Source organism: Gambusia affinis, linkage group LG10 (assembly GCF_019740435.1).
Source record: "Gambusia affinis linkage group LG10, SWU_Gaff_1.0, whole genome shotgun sequence".
NCBI classification, from domain to species: domain Eukaryota; kingdom Metazoa; phylum Chordata; class Actinopteri; order Cyprinodontiformes; family Poeciliidae; genus Gambusia; species Gambusia affinis.
In genome coordinates this window covers 26,374,544-26,394,872 of record NC_057877.1, presented here as the reverse complement: position 1 = coordinate 26,394,872, position 20,329 = coordinate 26,374,544, and the positions used below count along the sequence as shown (strand labels likewise).

The 20,329-nt window shown below is 37.7% G+C and overlaps 1 protein-coding gene across 6 annotated transcripts; it reads left to right on the top strand.

Annotated features, from left to right (window-relative positions):
• Positions 1-93: 93 nt before the first annotated feature.
• Positions 94-17,620, top strand: dnai3 (dynein axonemal intermediate chain 3). Of its 6 annotated transcripts, none has more exons than XM_044129962.1 (23): positions 94-167; positions 965-1,039; positions 1,210-1,239; positions 3,992-4,176; positions 4,458-4,562; positions 4,827-4,934; positions 5,030-5,226; positions 5,377-5,493; positions 5,643-5,839; positions 5,999-6,102; positions 7,270-7,359; positions 7,546-7,635; positions 8,483-8,599; positions 9,363-9,436; positions 9,579-9,732; positions 9,863-9,941; positions 11,852-11,973; positions 12,215-12,275; positions 12,595-12,725; positions 13,515-13,722; positions 14,319-14,410; positions 15,358-15,480; positions 16,594-17,620. In XM_044129962.1, the coding sequence occupies exons 2-23, from the start codon at positions 985-987 to the stop codon at positions 16,756-16,758; spliced, it is 2,604 nt and encodes an 867-aa protein (XP_043985897.1). In that variant the 5' UTR covers positions 94-167; positions 965-984; the 3' UTR covers positions 16,759-17,620. The 6 variants fall into 6 exon arrangements, with proteins under 6 accessions (XP_043985897.1, XP_043985894.1, XP_043985896.1 ...); XM_044129959.1 differs by having other exon boundaries at positions 99-167; positions 947-1,039; positions 16,594-17,619; XM_044129961.1 differs by lacking the exon at positions 94-167 and adding an exon at positions 178-280 and having other exon boundaries at positions 947-1,039.
• Positions 17,621-20,329: the final 2,709 nt, after the last annotated feature.

Genomic DNA, 20,329 nt, shown 5'->3' with positions numbered 1-20,329 from the left:
GCACTGTTTTTGACGTCACTGTAAAGCAGCGACTTGATTGGCTTGTACAACACTCTGTCAATGAGTTTCTCCTCCCTCTTTTGTAACCCTTGGCAACCAAACAGTCCACAACTGACGAGCAGTTACTTTTAGTGATACAGGAGTTCAATATATGGCTTAAACTACCGGTAAGAGTTATTTATATAGCATCAGCAGCTGAAGATAATTTACTCAAGGTAGGATACGGTAGTCAGGTTTTTTGGGGCAAAACAAACCGCACGGTATGTCTCCAAAACCTGAGGTAAATTGCTACAGTAGTGTCCTGGTGAGCAAAACAGTTTAATACTTTGTCTCAAACTACATGTGTTTTTGTTTGGTTGCAAATATTTGTTAGCAAGCTGTTAGAGTTATTAAAAGTAACACCAAAGTAACTCATTGGTGCTCATTTTAAACACGGTGGTGAGACCTAGGCAGAGTTGTATAGAAAACACAGAATCCTGAAAGAAAAATTAAGATTTAATAAATCGCTTCATAAAATCGGTATCCTGGTTGTAGGATACAAACTTTCATTTTAATACCTAACTTTCCTCTGACTCCTTGTTGAAGTATTATTTCTTAGAAAGAACATGTATTCATTTATTGACTGTTTATTGTTCAAGGCCGAAAGCAACTAATAAAAATCAAATAACGTACTATTGAGCATAATACTGTTTTGTCAACTCTCTGAAAATATTAAATTTAGTACACTACAGTTTTCTAACCAATAAGGAACCTTAATGTTCTTTATTCCTACATCGATTTAATTGACCTTGAGAAACTTAAACTCATTGCAATTCATGTATTCTCCACAAGATGTCAGGATATACACTGATTTTGTTCGTAATCCCGCTGACCGAAGTCAAGTTACAGTCACAAATAGACAGTGATTTTCAAAATAGTTGATTGAATCTCTGCCTCTTTTGGATAGATGTCACTTTATCCTCAGTGTTGATCCAAAGAAGAAGGATGGCTCCTAAGGCAAAGAAAAGGTCAACAAGTAAAGGAAGAGGGAAAGGGAAAGGTAAGGGTTTAATTAGACAAAGTTGATATTGAATACCTGCTTAAAGATTGCTATTATTCATGTTGTTATAAGGCACTAAATCAAAAGACATTATGTAATTTTTTTGAATATGACTATATGTATATTTACTCTTTTAAAATGTCTAATAGAAGGAATTATTTCCATTTTAGGCAAGTCCAGTCGGAGTTCTACAAGTTTAGGTAAGAGAACTTTGGTACAATTGTAATTTTTGCAGCAAAAGAAACAAATTAATAATAATAAAAAAAAACAGATGTAATTTTACTACTTCTGTATTGAAGTTTGGAAAACACACTTCATATTAAACTCACAAAACGTTTGTTATCTTCTATTGGTCTCTTGACACATCTGCTAGTGTGGTTTTTCTTCAGAATTCATACAAAACACACTTGAGAGTATTTTTTTCCCATTTTGCCAGTTCATTTAAGGTAATTCGATGTGCCTTTAAGGACTCACAGAATGTACAATAACATGTGTGTATTACTGCGTTGCCTCTGGACATGCTCTCTCAGCGTTGGGTCCCTCTTAGTTTAGTTTTGCATTCATCCTTGAAATCAGGCTTTTTAAACACTAAATAGATCATCAACTGTTTTCATTATTATGCTATATTTTGTTTTGTCCATTTTTGTTTTTCTTTAATATCAGTTTTTACCAAATTCCTTTTCTTTCTCAGAAACAGACCTTTATTGATTTGCTTTTTAAGACTTTTACACATTCCTCAGGGACTTAGCCAAGCCTTAATTTTACCCTTCCGCTCAACCTAAACCCGGGTTTTAACCCAAAAGTCAGTGGTTAATCTTACATGCGCTGACTTTTAGTTGTGAAATTAAAAACAGATCTTCTGATCAGCTATAATATAGGCTAGGCCTTCTCACACAATTATGTTTTGTTTACTAAAAGCAATGTATCTTGTAAAAGCAACCAAAGCCCTTGAACTTTATCTGCTGCTGTCATCATCCTTTTTCTCAGTCACAACAAAGAAGAAGGTTAGAGTCAATTGGAAGGATGGATGAAAAGATCTTGGAAAAAATAAATAAATCTACAAAACAGTTAACAATAGGGCTGGGCAATAAATATAGAAAGAAGCCACAGTTTAAAATTTGTTGAAAACTATTCTATTCTGTTCCTACCATTTTCACAATTATGAACTACGATTTTCAAGTTGTGTCCCATAAAATTCCAATAATACAGTTAACGATTGTAATGTGACAAAGTTTAAGAAAATGTCATCAATAAGAATACATTTCCAACACATTCTGGGTCACTTAAACACAATAGAAATGCTGAAACTCGGGTTCTAATTCCTGAGAAACATAGAGATTGATGTAAACACAGAGAACATGGTGTGCTGGCAAGCCTTTGGTGAATTAAGCAAGAAAAGACAGGCCTAATTTAGAATAATTTTCAGCAGCAGACAACAAATACAATTTCATTGTACACTCAGGGTATAAGAAACATTGTACATCATACTCTTTTTTTTTTTTTTCTCCTAAACAAACATTCTCTGTGAACACAAATACCATGGCTGTCACATATCTTTCTGAAATGAGGGGTGTGAGTTTCCACTACAATGATTTGGCATGAGGCCTAAGTGGTGTGAGTGGAAAAGGCTGACACGCCCAGGTGGGAAGTGGTTACTCCAGCTTTACTGAAGCATTCCCCCCGTCCTCTCAGCAACCTTGTGGAAAGACTTTGAAGAGAGAGACCGCAAGGAGGAGGAAAACTGTTATTATGCAGAGTCCTGTTCACTTCTGTGTCCCCTTGACTGAAACACAGCTGAGATATGGAGGAGTGTACAAAGACATCAAACGTGTAAAATAAAAACAATCACAACAGCTAAAAAAGTCTTCCAGTAGTCATTCAGCAGTATTTTAATATAAGGTAACATTATTATTACAGGTGACAGTGTTTAGCAGTAATAGCTGGATGTTTGAGGAGGGGCAGGTGCAAAGAAAGAAATGGATAAATATAAGAAAGTCTTACTGCAACTTCTACAAGGTTCCACGCATGCAGACGAAGCTGAGCACCATGTTGGAAAAGCTCGACAAGAAATACTAAATACTAACACAAATACTAATACAAATATACATATTATAATATGTATATTTGATATGAAACATAAGGGAAAAATCTTTCCTTTGTGTATTTTACACCATGAGAACAAATGCTTTATTTGCTTTTGAGCTCCATATTTTGTTGTCCTTTTCAGTCACTTCTTATTTATAATTCCTGACGTATTTGTCATGTTGCTGTGACTTAGTAAGGATCCATAAGACAGATGAACTAACATGCTGCGAAAAAGTCAGTAGGTGAGAAATCTTTCACAATGTCACTCAGCCAAAGTTTGTTCTTCTTTCTTTCGGACGTTCAGGGTTTTGGAGCTGAATCTTGTTTGTATGAAATTTCAAAGTTGACCATCATCTCCACTTAATAAATGAAAACAGAGGTCTTGTGTTTTTTAGGACTAACTTGTATGTGGGTGATTCTGATTTCTATAGAGGAAATACTTCCTCAACATTCATTTGGGTTTTGTTTTACACTCCTTTGGGATTAGCAGGTCAGGGAATCGTCCTCACTTTCTCCAGACAATGGCCCATTTTGGAAAAGTGTGTAGGCTAGTCTCACACCATTCTGTACATTATTTCCACAGAACACAACTTTTGTAAAATTTTCAAGAAAAAGGAAACTCAAACCCTCTACATTGTAATTCCCATTTAACTCATTTCATGTAATCTGAACCAAGAGATCATATGAGTGTGTGTTTTCAATATCAAGTTCACAATACAAAAATAAGGCACAGAAATTACATTTATCTTTGTGAAAATATATCTGAATTTTTAGATATTTGATTTCAATTGTATTACAGGTTTGTGAACAACAACAAACTTTCAAGAGAATAAGATTTAAAACGTGATTCTGAATTTACTCCTCCAGGTCACCCTGAGGATATCTTCCCACTGGTCCTGACGTCTGCCACCCAGGAGCTCTTCAACTGCCGTATCGATGAAGACGTCACAGAGAAGAACCCTTTCAAACTGCTCAAGAAAGACGACATCGTGGGCGACATGAAGAAAAGAGCTGCAATTTCTGATTTCAGCCCAGTGAAACACAAAGTGCTTGTAAGAGTCAACCAGACAAATAAACACAAAAACTGAGCTGCTACAACAATACATGGATCATAAAACAAGGATTGTGTGAGCAAAGGAGCTGGTTGAAGCTTCCTCATATTTTGCCAGAATCTCTTTTAGCACATCACTCTTATTAGATGTTAGCGCCTCCTCAGGGGCTGATGAAGTCTCATCAGGCGTGGTTATCTTTTTCATGTTTAGAATCTAACTCCTACATTTCGTTGATGTCTTTGCATGTCTTAGTGTGAACTTGGCGTCATTGTTCTGAACAGGAATACCCAGAGGAAGAGATGTTGTTGGTTTTTGATTTCAACCTCACTTACGGTCAGTGCTTCTACTTGGTTCTGAAACCAGAAAGCAAGGATCGAATACTGAAAGTGAGAATACAGTTTTTTTATGTTCATTACTTTCACAAAATATGTTCAAAAACTTCTATGTGTGCCATTGAATAACAAAAACACTTCATATACTATGCATATTTTGATGCAGTGTGTAATTTAGCATAAAACTCTTAAGAGCTTCGACTTTAGTTTCCAAAACTTTGACACTGAAAATTTACTACTACAGTAAGAGTTAATGGATTTTATAAAACATTTATTTTCATCTCCATAACCCAATCTTATTCTGTCTCTGTCATCCAGACACCAGAGGTTGAAGATCTGCTTATGTCTGACAAAAGACCACAATTTTGGATTTCTCTTGGTAGCGAGAAGGAAATAGAAGAACCTATCAAGGAGACGAGAGAAAAGGCATACCACAATAATAAAAAACACATATGCAGAGTAAAGTTAAATAAAATACATTTGCTGCTATTGTATTGATTTTGTCTTCTTGTCCTCATCAGCTGAGGCTCAAATTAAGAGTGGACCGGGCCGTTCAATCAAAGGTCTGTTTTTCAGACCGCGACTGTTCAGAGTCAAAGGATAGCCACTTGGAGTGTACTTCTTATGAAGACAGTAAATTCAAGATCAAGAAACTGCTGACTGATAGCGGGGTGCAGGCTGTCCCCATTCTACAGACCAACAGTTGCCAGACAATGAGGTATAATATGATGAACCTTTGGGCTTAAAACAGATTTAATCAGCACAAAAAGACTGAAAGGTTCTGGCCTTTGAGTTGGAAACAGATTGAAAGAAGTCTACCTGGAACAACAGCATATATATTTCTTATGAACATTGTTTTGCTTTGCAGGATGGTTCCAAAGGACACTTTCACACAGTATGAACCAAGAGAGTTCAGCACTGAGGAAAAAGAAATGATTCTTAAAAAACAGGACCTGGTGGATTTTTGTGCCGCACAGATTCCCAGGTAAAAATAAATGGGTTTGATTGGTAGTTTTCTCATCCAATCACACTCAACCAACTAGATTTGAGAAAATATAAAACTCCCACCCATTACAGTGACATTGCATAAGATTGCCTAATAGCACAGTCAGTTGTGTTGCTTTTTGGTTTTAGGATGTTGTTTGCCCTGCAGCAGGAAGAGATCATAAACGTGTTTCTGGATGACTGGAAGGCTCTGGCGACGGGGCTTGAAACTTGTGACTGGTCAGGGCAGGTGTCCGATACTCTGGTGCTCCATCAGGTCTTCACAGATCAGAAGTTCTCTAAAAACAAAGCAATTAGTTGCCTCAACTGGCACCCTACAATAAATGGTAAAGTGCGACATTTTAAAGCAATTAAACTGTAGTTTTCCCATCAAGAAAAGAAAAGTAATGCAAAGATGAGCTTTAATTATGTTGATGGTTGAAAATACAATTATTTGTGTGTGTTTTTTTTCTTTTTGTGTGTGTATATGTGTGTGTATGCTGCAGGTGTAATTGCTGTGGCCATAACAAAAAGAGAAGAGGAGCTTCCAGAGACATTCTCCGGTCCTCTCATTATCGTCTACAGTTTCTCCGACCCTTCTAATCCCCAGGTGTGACAAGCAAACAAGAAAATCCTCCAACACACAAGTAAAGAAATCTCTTGCACATCTCTTGGAGAAAATCGTTTAGGAGAAACAGCTGGAACGAATTGCACTTTGTCATTCAGGACTATTGTTTGCTGTAGGAAAATTTGAGAGCGCCCATTGATTTGACCATAGGCTCCCAGCCAATAAATCTGAGCAGCTAAAGTAATGTAATACCACTTCTGTGTGATGTAAAGCTTCTCTGGAGCTTGAGTCACCCATTAATTCATTGGCTAAAGTGGGGGTGTCTGGAACGTTATACTCATATCTGATGAAATGCAGTCGATGCTAATGGATTGTTGTATTGTAAGACGAACGTTGCATTAACAGACAAGATGGAAGACTGCAGTGAATAAAAACTCATAGGATATCTGAATCTGCCCTGCAAAAGTATTCATACTCCTTTATCGTTCTTTCAGCTTTTCACATCAGGAGCCTGGAACTGTTGCATATTCTTCTCTAGAAAATTGCTCAAGCTCAAAAAGACTGAAAGATTTATTTTCCAACCTTGCCAGAGGTTCCCAATTAGATTCTGGTCTGGACTTTGACTAGGCCATCCTAATACATGAATTTGCTATGATTTAAGCTGTTCAGTTGCAGCTCTGGTGGTAAGTCTCTAGACTTTTGCAGTCTCTCTACCGGTTTTCTTCCAGGAAAATAATTGATGTAGCTAAACACGCCGTGTTTAGCTACATCAATCCTCCCGAAGACTCTGACCACATTCCCTGTTGCTGATTAAGAAAAATATCCCAAAAAATATAATTTTTATCTCATCTGACCAGACAACCAGAAGGTTTGCTACGTTCTGTACTTGGAATGTGGCAAATTGCGTACAGGACTTCTGTTGTCTGGCTATTTTCAGGCTCCTGTTCCATAAAGACCATACTACTTGTGGATTCCTGTTAACACTTTCTCTCATCTGAGCTTTGGATCTCTGCAGCTCCTACATCGTTACCATGGGCATATAGTGAAGAACATTGACCTTTTAAACTGTAATGTGACAGAATGTGGAGAAATTCAAAGTATATGAGTACTTTTGCAATGTACTGCACGTTGGTTTCTGTGAATCGCAGTGTTTATGTTTAGTCTGTTGTACATTTTCTTTTTGTTTTTCACTTTTTATTTTTTTTACAGTTTCTCCTTGAATGCCCAGACGACATTCTTGCATTCCAGTTCTCCCCCTCCAATCCAAATATTATTGTTGGCGGCTGTTTGAATGGCCAGGTGATTTTTGTTTTTCTGTACCACCTTTCCTGTCTCTTATACTCTGAAAAGTTCAAAATTGTTTCTTTCTTCACACAGGTCTGCTCTTTAGCCCACTATAAAATACTACTCTCATTAAGTGTTATGTTCCATGCTCAGGTGTTGCCCTCTACTGACTCATTTTGTTCGTTAACTCGTGTTTTTTAGATTTTGCTGTGGGACATCTCTGCTCATGTCACCTTCATACAAGCAACACAACCCAGCAGTAGGAAGGAATCATCAAATTCGGACAAGTTTGTAAGTACAAATATATATGGACTTTGCCAAATGCCAGAATATTGAGGTAAATTTTTTAACTTTTTCATTTCCACTTTTCTAAAGCTCAATCCATTTACGGCTTGAAGCAGACTTTGCATTTAACCATCCACAAGTTTTTTGCCGTAGTTGGAATTGTGTCCGACTTAGTGAGTTTTGGTTAACTGCACTGATGCTGCTGTAATTAAACAGACACATATACTAAGTCCCCACATTTACTTTGTGTGTTTTTATGGGCTCTACAGTGGAACAGCTGTCTCCATCCCTCTCCTCTCTGCTTTATTCTCCTTTACTCCTCCCCTATCTTCCTTCTCCCTTTCTCTATCTTTGTTTGCTCTTAATTCTCTTGAGTCAACACAGCATAGTGCCAGCTGTTACACAACTCCCCATCTACCACCGTGGTTTGTCCCCTTATGCAAGATAACGTTCTGGTAAATCAGACCACTTTTCTCTCTGCTGTTTGCAGAGTAAACAATAGCAGTTGTGCTGGTTTAAAGGGCTTAATTTGGATGTTGGGATCTATGGATCCCAACATCCATAGATGTTAACGGCCTTCCAGATAAATCAGTTTGGTTTAACTTGTTTCTTTTTCTGAAGGCTGCATGTGGAATGTTTGTTTTCCCTTGCATACATATTGGTGCCATAGCGAAGAAAAAAAAAAAACATTCATCAAGTATTTGGGTTAAATTTGATTTCTTTGGACTTTTGTGTATTTTGATATCCTGCTGAAGCATTTTGAATGGCTTTTGTGCTGAACACAATCTGCCTGATTTTATTGATTTGTCAGATTTTACTGTACAGTGCCTTTTTGTGTTTGCTGTCTCTCCAGGACCTCAACGACAGCAAAGAGAATATTCCTGTTGTGCGATTCTGTGCGGTGTCAGCCTTAGAAAGCAGCCACAAAGCCCCAGTTACTGATGTGCAGTGGCTGCCGCCAACATTCGAGGTACAGAACAGAGTTAAACAGTTAAACGTTGAAGAATTAGAGGCAACTTTGAAATAAAGACATGTTCTAAACTAGAGTATGGTCAGTAAGTAGAAAATGTCCTCTTGATGAAAAGAATGTTCTTTTTGTGTGAATGTAGCATTATATTTAATGTAAATAATAGACCAAATGTAAACTCTAAAGAGTCATTGTTTATGTAAGTGCATGTAGAGATTTATGGGGAAGAATTAGACTGTTCCTCAAAGTCAATTCTGGGATATACTGCTTACTACCAAGATAACAAAAAACAACGTTTATAAAAGTGTTGGCATGCGCCTTGCAGTTTCTTTTTTCCTGTTGGCGCCTACTCCTCGCCTCTATAGAGGATCGTCATAAATCATTTTCACATCCTGTATTCATCAAGATGGATGAAAAACGTAAGCATTAAAGTTCCCTCAGGGGGAAGATTAACATCCTACTTCATATTAATCTACAGCAAACATCTGTAGATTAACATACAGATGTTAAACATCCTACAGCAAAAAAGTTACTATTTTGTACAGCAAAATAGTAACTTTTTCACATTGTCAAACACATCTGTTTAGTTTTTGATGAATTGGTATTTTAGATAAACAGAAAGCATAATTGTGAAATAGGAGGAAAAGAATGCATAATTTTTCAAATTTTTTTACAAATGAAATTCTGATAATTACGATTTGCATTTTATTTGGTTTGTGCAAGGCTTATATTTTGATATTGATTTTGTAACTTTTTCTCTGATAAGGTTACTACGATGGGCGTACCAGTGGAGAACAAGCAGAAAGTCTCGGTTCAGATTATCACCTGCTCCCCTGACTGGTAGGCCTGAGGAATAAAACATTGTCCATCTTTTGAAAAACACAAAATGTTTGAAAGATAGATTTAAAGGAACTCAAGGCACCATCTCAGTGTGTGTTTGTCCATTTCCTGGTTTGACCTTTTTACTTCATTTTGTCCATAGCACTCTTCGTTTTTGGGACGTGAGGCTTCCAGCTGTGTTTACGAACACACCTACGGAGAGCACACCGACAGCCGACCAAAAGACCCCGTTGACGACCTGCAGCGTTCCGGAAACTTTCAAACACCTTGACAGGACATGGAAACCATTGTTCAGAGTACTTTAGCTTTGGGAATTTGTGAACCTAAGATAATTTTAATATACACCCTATTCCATAAGGAATTGAAATATGAAAGGCAATAGAATGATGCAGAATCACGGATCTTTTATCTTGTGTCATTTATCAGATTTCACTGTCAAAGATTGAGACCAAAGGAGAATATGTTCCTATGAAGTTCAGCTTTGAAAATTTCAACGTTCCTACAGGTAGGGCCAAAGGAGAGATATTTCATTTTTGTATTCATTTTAAAACTTTTACAATAGAAATGTAGAAATTTTACAAATTTAACATTTATTTGAAGGGGCAGTATTGTGTAAAATTGACTTTTTTCACCTTTATGATAGGTTATAATGTTTTTCCCTCATCAAAAACATAACTGTAGTGTTGCTTTGATTTTTTTTTAAGCATTTTTGAGAAATCCTTTAATCTCTTATGGTAACCATTTAGTTATTCAAAATTCCTGCTTGGACTTAGCGACACCTTCAAGGTGCAGCTCCTTCACGGTCCTACAATTTTCAAACGTCTAGGCTCTAGCATTAGAGCGTATCCCTCCACTACAACTTTCTCACTTAGCTCCTTCAGACTAGCCATCAGTAATTAGCAAACACCTGCTGTTAACCTGCTGTGCATCAGCTGAGCTCATTATACAAGCTACTTCTCAGAGCAATGCTGGTCAAACATTGTTTAAGGATTAATAGAGGAGTCATGTTGTGATGACTTCCTGAAGGCGGAGCTTTGGAAAAAGCAGGAGTTTTTAAAGAGACAGAGATCCAATTTCCAAGCTTTAAATTCTTTTAGGACATATTTGATATATGCTGTTACAATATAGAATATTGTAACAGCCAAACATAGTTACTTGATTATGCTATAAAATGACACTATGTGCCTGGAAAATACATAATACTTTCCCTTTAACAAAGATTTTGTTTAGTTTTGGTTTGAAAAGCTGATTTCATTGATGAGCACGGAAAGGCTGTCTTCCTTGAGTTTCCCACCACTCTAATAAGAGTCTTTTTTCTAAAATAAACTCATGTCTGGTAGCAAAGCACTGGCCTTGCTCACTGTCAGCTCTTGGTAATATCTTGCTCCGAAAGCTTGAGGAAGGTTGAATGTGTCCATGCTGGTCAAGAAGAGACCTGTCTTTGTCTGGCCGAAGGTCCGGCTCCATAAACATCACTTTGGTAGCTGGCTGGTTGGGGAGTTCACTTAACCCAAACACTCACCAATTAAGATTTTAATGAATATGATGAATATTTTGGTTCAGCTTAAGGAGTTTGCCTATCTTACTGACAAGGTAAGTCTTTGTGTTGACTCCGGTGTTCATCACTTTGCTACCACTGCTATTTCTAAAAGTGGAGCCATTTAACAGTCATTTGTAGCACCACAGATATACTCTGCATGATTTTTACACTCCACGTTATTGTCAGCAGACTTCACGGTCACTGTGTAACAGTTAAACAGCCATGTCCTTGGGCAGCACTGAATCAATTTCTGCCACGGTGCAACATAGTTTTACTGTTTTCTTCACACATTTTTAAATGGAGAAATGAATTCGGAAAATGTGCAACAGAAATGCACCAAGAAATCAGCTGCTGAGCAAAAGAAGCTGATTTTCTGGCTTGAACGACTCTGATGTTTCTGACCAGTAAGGTCATCAAAAATCTCAATGCTTTGACCATTTAGTGGTTTAAAAGAGTTACTCAAAGTTAGTTATTTTTACTCTCATTATGATGATTAAAATGAATGGGGGAAAGGCTGCTTTGGATAACGATTTTCCTTAATAAAAAACATTTGGCTGTATCCTTTCCTAGCTAGTTTCCTTTTTTTCTTTTAGAGAACCCTCTGTCCCAGCTTTTTTCTTCTTTCCTCTTCTTCTTTTCCCACCCCTCACCAGATACACCTCTCCTTATCTCCCCCTTTTTGTCCTCCCATCATGTCATTAATGATGAGAGTACAATGCAAATGGTATCAATCCGATCTTTGTCATTTTCTTATATTAAGCATAAACCACCGACTCAAACTGTTCCTCTTTTTTCTGTGTTCTTCTAAGGAGCTAAGCCATCTCTCTTAGATGGTAGAATAGTGATTCACACTTTAATCTTGTTTTCCCACTCAGAAAGAGACAAAGAAATTAAGGGGACAGAGGGTCTTCCTGACTACAGCAAACTCAAGATACCTGCATCTGAAAAACTGAAGGAGATGGAGAACATCAATACCAAGTTTTTTGTTGGGACAGAGGTAAAACTTCAAAAACCAAATCCACAGCAGCATTTTTTCAGGGTTTTTTTTTTCTACAACTCTTTTTTTTCCCAAACTCCCTTCAGTTTACGTTACAATGTTTTGTGAAATTGCTGAAGTTTTTTTTTTTAAAGCTAAGATCATGACAGAACATTGGCTTTGAATGGTTAAGAAACTGTCAGGTATGTGTAGGTTTATTCTGTGGTGAATCTTATATAACCTGTCATGTTTTCACTGCCAGAATGGAGAGATCGTTTACTCTGACTGGAAACTGGAAAGCGACGACTCTGGGCGCCCGCACAGTGAGTGCTGCCATATTTCTAGGTTGTTTAAAAGGGGCCTAAACAATATATTCTTTACCATGTGTAAGCACTTTCTTATCAAACCAAGACATTCATCACAATAAACTGAACTATTAAACTTTTTTCAGTTTTATAACAATAAATCTGACACCTATATCCCTTTTGGCAGCCATGCTAACTTTAATTACCCTCAGGAATGTATAGGATTGCAGAAGTTTGACTTGTCTTCATCATTTATTGTGACTGAGACTGGAAATCACAATCAGTGTTCTGCCAAGTAAAACATGCCTCTTCTCATAATGTGCTGCTGCGCTCCCAGGTTCCAAACCCTTCGCGTGTTTCAACAGCCATCATTGGCTGGTGAACACAGTGCAGCGATCTCCATTCTTCAAAGACATTCTTTTGTCAACAGGAGGCTGGAACTTTGCCATTTGGAAAGAGGGAGTCATGGTAACTACACTAAAAACAAGTCCACTGAGCATAAATTATGTGCCCAGAGTAAATACATGCACCGTACCAGGTTATATTGGTTATATTGTTTAACAGTAGGGGAAATTTTGATGTACTGTATAGTCCCTTGCAGAAGGATTCACACCTCTTGAAATTTTACAAATTTTGTCACGTTAGAAGAACAGTTCTTTGTGTGTTTTATTGAGATTATAATCTGCAGAATGTGGTGAGCTTATGCCAGTTTTGCCCTGATACCCCTAAATAAAATCCAGTGGATCTGACTGCCTTCAGAAGTCACCCAGCTATCAGCTAGAACTGACTTGTGTGTAATTCATTCTCAAAATACCTCCAGAATAATGGTAAATAATAACAGCACGACAAAGGTTATGGAACAAAGCAGACAGAAGGTTAAAGCACAGTTAAACTATAAAACAATATTTGGCTTTGATATTTATAATGGGCTTTTCCGATGAGAACAAACAATTTCAGTCCACATCCACTTTACAGATTGACTCTGTAGAGAACGTTAATGTTTCTCTCAGTGGCAGCACCTTGAAAAGTAACATAGTACAAAATGTTTTGTGTAACGTAAAATATTTGCTCCTTAGCTTCATTTAACTTACTGTATGTTGCATATCTACAGTAAAACAACTAAACACCATTTAGGTATTTGACAGAGGGCTTTGGGAGCATACAGATAACTGACCAAGTTCCCAAAAAATAACTTTAGATATGCTGTTAAAATAGATAAAGTTGCATTCACTTTTTCCCTGAAACTGCTGCATGCAGGATGGCCCATTGGTTGCATCGCAATACTTTGAGCAGGAGTGCACTGTGGGATGCTGGTCGCTGTCCCGACCGGCAGTTTTCTTCATTGGAAAAACAGATGGCAGTGTTGAGATATGGGACCTGCTAAAAAACAGCAGTGAACCTCTACAGCTCCACCCTCATATCAGCAAAAGCAAGATTACCTGCATGAAAGCCTGCAGTTTCACGGGTGAGAAAACACATGCGTTTCCAGTTACATTAAAACTTGTAAATGTAGCTTTTCTTGAAAAAAAGATGTTTTCTTTTTACATATTTGTTAAAACTGACATGATGTCGTGACAGTATAATATGAGACAGATAATCTCAGAAACAATTAAGCTTGTCCACCTCCTCTCTGTGCTCCTGTTGGTGTCTGAAGAAATGCAAAAACAACCAAATCAGAACCAGGAGGAGGGTCTCATAGCTGTCAATCATGCTTGTGTGCACGCTTGGGCATTCATAACAGACTCTGCTGATGGGGAGAAGCTGTAGCGTAGCAGAGAGAAAAGGGAAGGCTGTAAGCAGAGGGTACCATGGCATGATTGACGGCATGAATGACAGAAATTATCAAATGAAAGCTAATTTGTGTGTTTCTCAACTGGGAATATCACTTCCAAGCTCCTACCTGTGTTGGAGCTTAAATTGACTATTTAAAGATATTTTTCACTACTATTTCTACTGCTGTTGTCAGATTACACCTCTACATGTTTTGTTTATTTTCTCAAAGTTTAGCTCCGTGTTCAATAAGTCAGCAGGCTGCTTATTTAAATTGTTCTCTGCCTCCAGCCAAGCAGCACTTCCTGGCTGTTGCAGATGATATTGGGGTTCTTCGTATTTTTGAAATACCAAAGGCCCTCTATCTTCCTTCCAGGCATGAGGTGAGGCGGCACAACTAGACTGGTTTGTTTGTTCAAAAAATCTATAATAATAGCTCTGAGAAACCTTTCTCATGACATGTTCAAATTTCAGCCGATAATTGTTCACCTAACCATAACCATGCAAAAATATACATTTCCATTTGACGTTTTTTACTGTTTGCACTTTTACAAACACAAAACTTCATGTATTTTATTGTCTTTTTTGACAGGACCCTATGAACAATAGCACATGATTTTGAAGTTGAAGGAAAATGTTGCGTGAAGAACAAAATTCTCATGTACTCAGCCCCTCCTACTCTGATATCAATAATTAAACTCAAGTGCAATCAATTGCTTCAGCAGTCCTCTAATCAGGAAATAGAGTCCACCTGTGTGTGGTTTAATCTCATAAACACAGCTGCTTTGTGAAGATCTGAGGTGTGTCAGAGAACATTAGTGACTAAACAGCATCATAAAGGATGAAGGATCACAGCAGACAGCTAAGGAATAAACTTCTGAAGAAGTTTAATATAGGTTTAGCTTATAAAGCAATATTCTAAGCTTTGAACAATTTGCAGTACAGTTCAATTCTCTGCAAGAGGAGAATTGAACAATTCTAAACTTCCCAAAACCTAAGTTAACAGGCATGTTTGACACAAGTTACATTGGGAACACAGCAGAAATGTCAAATTAGAACCTGTGGTTGGAGACCTGACTTAAACGCTTTGACCTACATCTAAAAAGAACCTGTGGAAGAAAATTAACACGAAACAGTAGCATGAAACATGGGTGTGGCAGGATTATTTTGTCCTTTTTCTTTAACTTCAAAATTGTGCTGTAATTTGTGTTGGTCTGTCACATAAAATCCCAATAAAATGCACAGACATTAGTGGTCACAACTTAAAAGAATGTTAAACAATTGAAGGGGTATGAATTTGTAAATCTGATTTTTTTGGGGTTATTTGCAGAGTTTAAGCATGAAGAAATACTTTGATCTTGAAGTAGATAGTTTGAAGGACTATTTAAAGAGGGAAGAATTCTGGACTAAGCAGAAAAAGGAGGAGGATGAACTCAGGATAAAAATGAAAATGGTAAGACATGTTTTCTGTCCTGAACAGTTTTTGTCATTTGTGCAGAAATCTGAACAAAGAAGGTATAGATAGAGAAGATGCAGAACAGAAAAAAATCTGTTGAAGTGAAGCTGCTAACAAGTTTATATGTTTAGCTGTATGGAAAAGCACATAGTACAGTTATTTAAGATTCCACGGTGCTCTCCAACAACATTTTGAGCAACATTTAAATGTATTTAAGTCAAATAAAACATTTGTCAGTACACTCTGAAAAAAGAGGCAGCAGCCTGGCCCTCTTTGTGTGTCTGCATTTTTATCAGTGTCTCTTCTTTTTTCCTAGCCTCATGTTTAATTCATTCTTCATGTTATTTGATACTGACCACAGAGGATAGTGTATGTATTACCAGGCAGTGTCTGGCAAGCTCTTTGCTAACTATATAGGCTAAATCTATTAAGGGATAAGTGTTTCCGTCTCATATAGCAGCTGCAGTATGAAGGCAGGTGATGTTTGTTTCTCTACCAAAGGAGAGCTGCAAGTTAACTTCCATGTTTATTCTTCTTGAGATGTTTTTTTTGTTGTTTTTTTTTTATCATTATGTGCATATGTGGAGAGGAAGGGAGGAAACATACTAGTAGAATAGTTTGGTTTTCTACTAGAAAAACAATAACAAAGGACCCAAATTATATTTGATAATTAGCATAAAAGTTCTGCAGAAAATTGATATCCAAGGGTGCATTCACACCCAGCCACACTTGGTAAGCTTTAATCAATCTGCAGTTTGTCTGACTGGAATCTCTGGTTTGTTTGGGGAGATGTGAATCATCACTACACCCAGATTTTGGGCCTGATCACTGGTTTCCAGTTGTAATAGCTGAAGCCGTGCATTGATTCTAGGTCGTTCCTCTTAGGTCCAAAGATAATAACTTCAGTTTTGTTTCTGTTCAGTTGGAGGAAGTTGTGGCACATCCACACATTTATCTGTTCTAAGAATTTATTCAGTGCTTGGATGGCTTCAGGGTCACCTGGCTACATCTTAATGTAGAGCTGTGTATGTAAATTAACGACCTAGTTGCTAAAATGTGCTATAGAAATAAACCTGATTGACTGTATTTCAAATCTTCCTGTGTCTCCAGGAACCTGAAAAATCAGAAACGCCCCCAAAAGAAATTCATCGTCTGGACTTAACGGAGTACAGCGATGACCTGATACTAGAGGAACAACTCTTACAGGACATGGGCATGTGGCCCATTGCTGTAGAGTCGGACATGCAGAATACCCAAAATCACCCACATTCATGAATATTTACACAAATATTTTTATATACAAAGCAGAGGCTTGTTGTTTTATTGTCTGATTTTTGTCCAGTTTTGACATTATTTGTATAGAGATTTTGTCTCTTACCCCTAAATGTCAAAGTTTGCATTTTTATTGTTGTTTTCGAAATACTTTTCGTAAATAACCATAACTTTTTTTTTATAACATCTATATTTTATTCAGAAGTAAAACTGTGTCCTCTGGTTAGCTTTATGGCTCATATTTATTATAAATTGTGATGCCTTTGTTTCATGAGCTTTGAAAACCCTCTGTTTATTGGTTTGGAAGCTAACTTCAAGAGCTAATTTTAATTGGAGATTTCTTTACAATGTTAAGGGTTTTTTCCAATTAAACATTAAAGTGTAGTTTTTCTGTTCTTCAATAAATACTTTTTTTTTTTTAAATAAATTTTCTAAGCCATTTCTTCACCTCCAGAATACTCTGAAAGTTGGAAACATCCTGTCCCAGAGTGATGCTGAAAAGTTATTCCATGCATTTGTTACTTCAAGGCCATTCTCCACTAATTCTTTATGAGGAAGCACAGATTATTCAGTAAAAACCATCTATCTTATCCAAAATAATATTGGCATGATTTCTAAAATTAAGAGGTGAAATCTTTCCAGTTTGATCTTCTCCCTGTTAAACTCAGAATATAACTCACTTTATAAAATTTATTTGTCTGCATTTCAATGTAACCAGGATTTAATTAGAATGTAACTCAATATGATTGGATCATGTAGAATATTATGCCTTTATTCTGGTAATATTATGACTTTATTCTTGCATTATTACCACTATATTCCCATAATATTATGATTTCATTCTCGTTCGAGTGTATTCTCGTAATTGTATTTTATTTTTTAATTTTCTTACTATGGCCCTAATACTCTGTTTTATGTTTATCTATAAATAAAAGCAGACATTATTTCTCTCTTCAGGGGGATGATTGTCATTTTCTATCATAAAAATATATGTTGGCTTTTAATCTAATTCTTCCAGAGGTATGAGTAGTTTTGAGCCTATTTGTATCAAGTATCTCTAAACGACCAGAGAGGCAGGTGATTTATCACAGTAACTGTGACTCAAAGGTAAATTAAATCTGATCTACTTCTGTGATGTTGGGTATTACTGAGAAGTTTGATGCTGTGAGTCTGTTTTCTGTCTCCATCAGTTTTTCTTCTTCTTCTTCATGTTGATAAAAAAAAAGCTAAGCAGCAAACCTTTAGGTCAAATTCTGCATAATGTAGGGGCAGCTGTCTATTGGCAAGTTTTCACACTGTGTTCACGATCGCTCAAAAGGAGAAGGAGAGCACAAGGGTTGACAGAATCAATGAACGGCACAAGCACAGACTCTGGGGAAGCGGGGGTGGCAGAGAGGGAAACGGCTCTGCGGAGAGCCGGGCTCTGCTTCACTCTGCCCATGACTCATTCACGTGGACGGCCCTGTCACGAAGCGCACAGAGAGAGGAGGAGGGTGAAGAATGGGCTGATGTGAGGGTGCACAGAGACAGGCGTCCATATGGCCCCTGAGGCTCCAACGAGGTCCCGGTGACAAAAGGGGCCTCTGCTCTCCAGTCGTCTCCTCTTCAAACCTCTCTGGGAAATCTGTTTCAGAGTGCCTCTCACTTTCTCTGTGGGCCAGCTCAGGAATGCACCGCCTGCAATCCAACACTCACTGGCTAGTTATTGTTTTTATGGCCGATGCGCTGAATCTTATGTAACAACCTGCACCTTTTTATTATTATTTTTATTTTTTTGCAGCAAAAACTTTTGTGAAGAGACGTGTAGAGAAGCTGTTGGGCTGGCCGCCTCTTTAATGTTTGGGACAATGGTCAGCAGCGCAGCAATAAACCCAATGGCTCCCACTGGCATGAGGGGGGCATTCATGATGTCAGATTTTCCTCAGTTGACTTCTTCATCTACGTCCAAGAGATTTCCCAAACATAAAAAAGAGATCTGTAACTAAAGGGGCTGTCAGTACAGAATGGATTGCCTGGGGTTCAATTTTTATCGCCGCTTCTTCAAAGTTTCCTAGTGAGATCCTGGGAAACAAAGCAAGCAGGTGCTGTGTAGGAGGAGCTGTAAATCTGGCTTGGCGAATTAAGCCATTGCCTTGGTATTGTTCTGGCCGGCCTCTCAGCAGCTCCTGCTGGGACGGGTGTTAGGTGGGGTGTATTTTCTTTTTGTTTTTTCTTCTTTTTTTGTGAAGGTCCACTTCCACAAATCTCCCATCATGGGGGCACCCTGCACATTCAACACATGCTCATCCAAGCTGGAGCCCAGCTGCAGAGAGAGGGCAGTACAAGGGAGTTGATGCATTACACAAACAAAAAAAAAAAAATCTTACAAATTGATTACGGAACTGCTTGGTTGTGTTTCTCTTTCTTTTTAGACATATTAAGAGACATTCCTCTGAGTAAACCTTAGTTGCTACAACAATCTATACTTATTTCATCAGGCTTTTGATATATTGCTGAAAAGCAGCAAGCTGTTTCTCCTTGGAGCCTCTGTGAGGTAGGTGGTAGGTTTCATTATTTGACCCTTGACCTCATAAGAGATCAGGTGGCCAGGACACTGCTGTGGAATGTTACCCCCTTGACTCCTTTTCATTTTGTAATTTAAAGCTCTCAGCGGTTTGTAGTCTTCTCTTTGGTAATATGTAACACTTCTAAACAGCAACAGTTCATCGTTTTTATGCATGTCAGGATGCGCTTCTCATCTGGTCTTGATAAGTAGTTCTTCAGTCTTTGTCAAGGTCTTGCAAAGTCGTTCTTTTGTCTTTATCATTTCCTGTCAAGGTTTTCTGAAAGTTACAGCATAATGAGACTATTGTGGGAAAAAATAATATAAACAAGAAGAATGAGGTCTCACAAAACTTGAGCAAAGGAACAGTGCTGAAGGTGTTTATTAGGAAATAGAGGAAACAATCTGAACAAACAGAATGATATTGTTCAGAAGTCTGCACACCCCTTTTAAAACTCCCATGTTTTTGTGCTGATTATAATCAACTATTTCAAAAACCGTTTCCATATACAATGTCATATTAATTCTGAGCAAATATTCTCTAAATCTAGGGGATTGCAAATGTGGACAGGGGCAGAGTCCTGCATTAAGGTGCTTTTGAAAGAACTCTATTGGTGCAAGTTTTTGTTTCTAAATGATACAAATATTTCAGAAACTGAATCATTCACATTCTACTTTTTCAACTGATTACATTTTTCTTTTCAAAATATCTACCTGCTCCTACAGAGGACAGAGTCGCTGGTGGCTACACAGCCAAAGTTTCTCTGTTGACAGCCGGAGAGTGCTCTGCTGACAGCAGGAAGGCAATATTATAAACTAAAATACCAGCTGGATCACCACACTTCCTCCACATAACTTTCCATCCTCTCTGCGCTTCATATCAGCTCAGTGTTGGAGCCCAGAGGAAGAACTTTGACTAACAGTGCGCCACCTGCAAGTTTATCAAACCAGTCAGGCCCGAATCATCTCATTAAATCTGAGCACAGCTGCTGTCAAGGCCTCTTTTCTGTCTCACCTTTCACATTCTTCTTT

Bases quoted from the DNA above. Each gene is read 5' to 3' on its own strand.
- dnai3 (XM_044129962.1), top strand. From the start codon at position 985: ATGGCTCCTAAGGCAAAGAAAAGGTCAACAAGTAAAGGAAGAGGGAAA. The intron at 5,227-5,376 runs GTATAATATGAT...TTTGCTTTGCAG, and splicing joins AACAGTTGCCAGACAATGAG to GATGGTTCCAAAGGACACTT. The intron at 9,437-9,578 runs GTAGGCCTGAGG...TTTTGTCCATAG, and splicing joins ATCACCTGCTCCCCTGACTG to CACTCTTCGTTTTTGGGACG.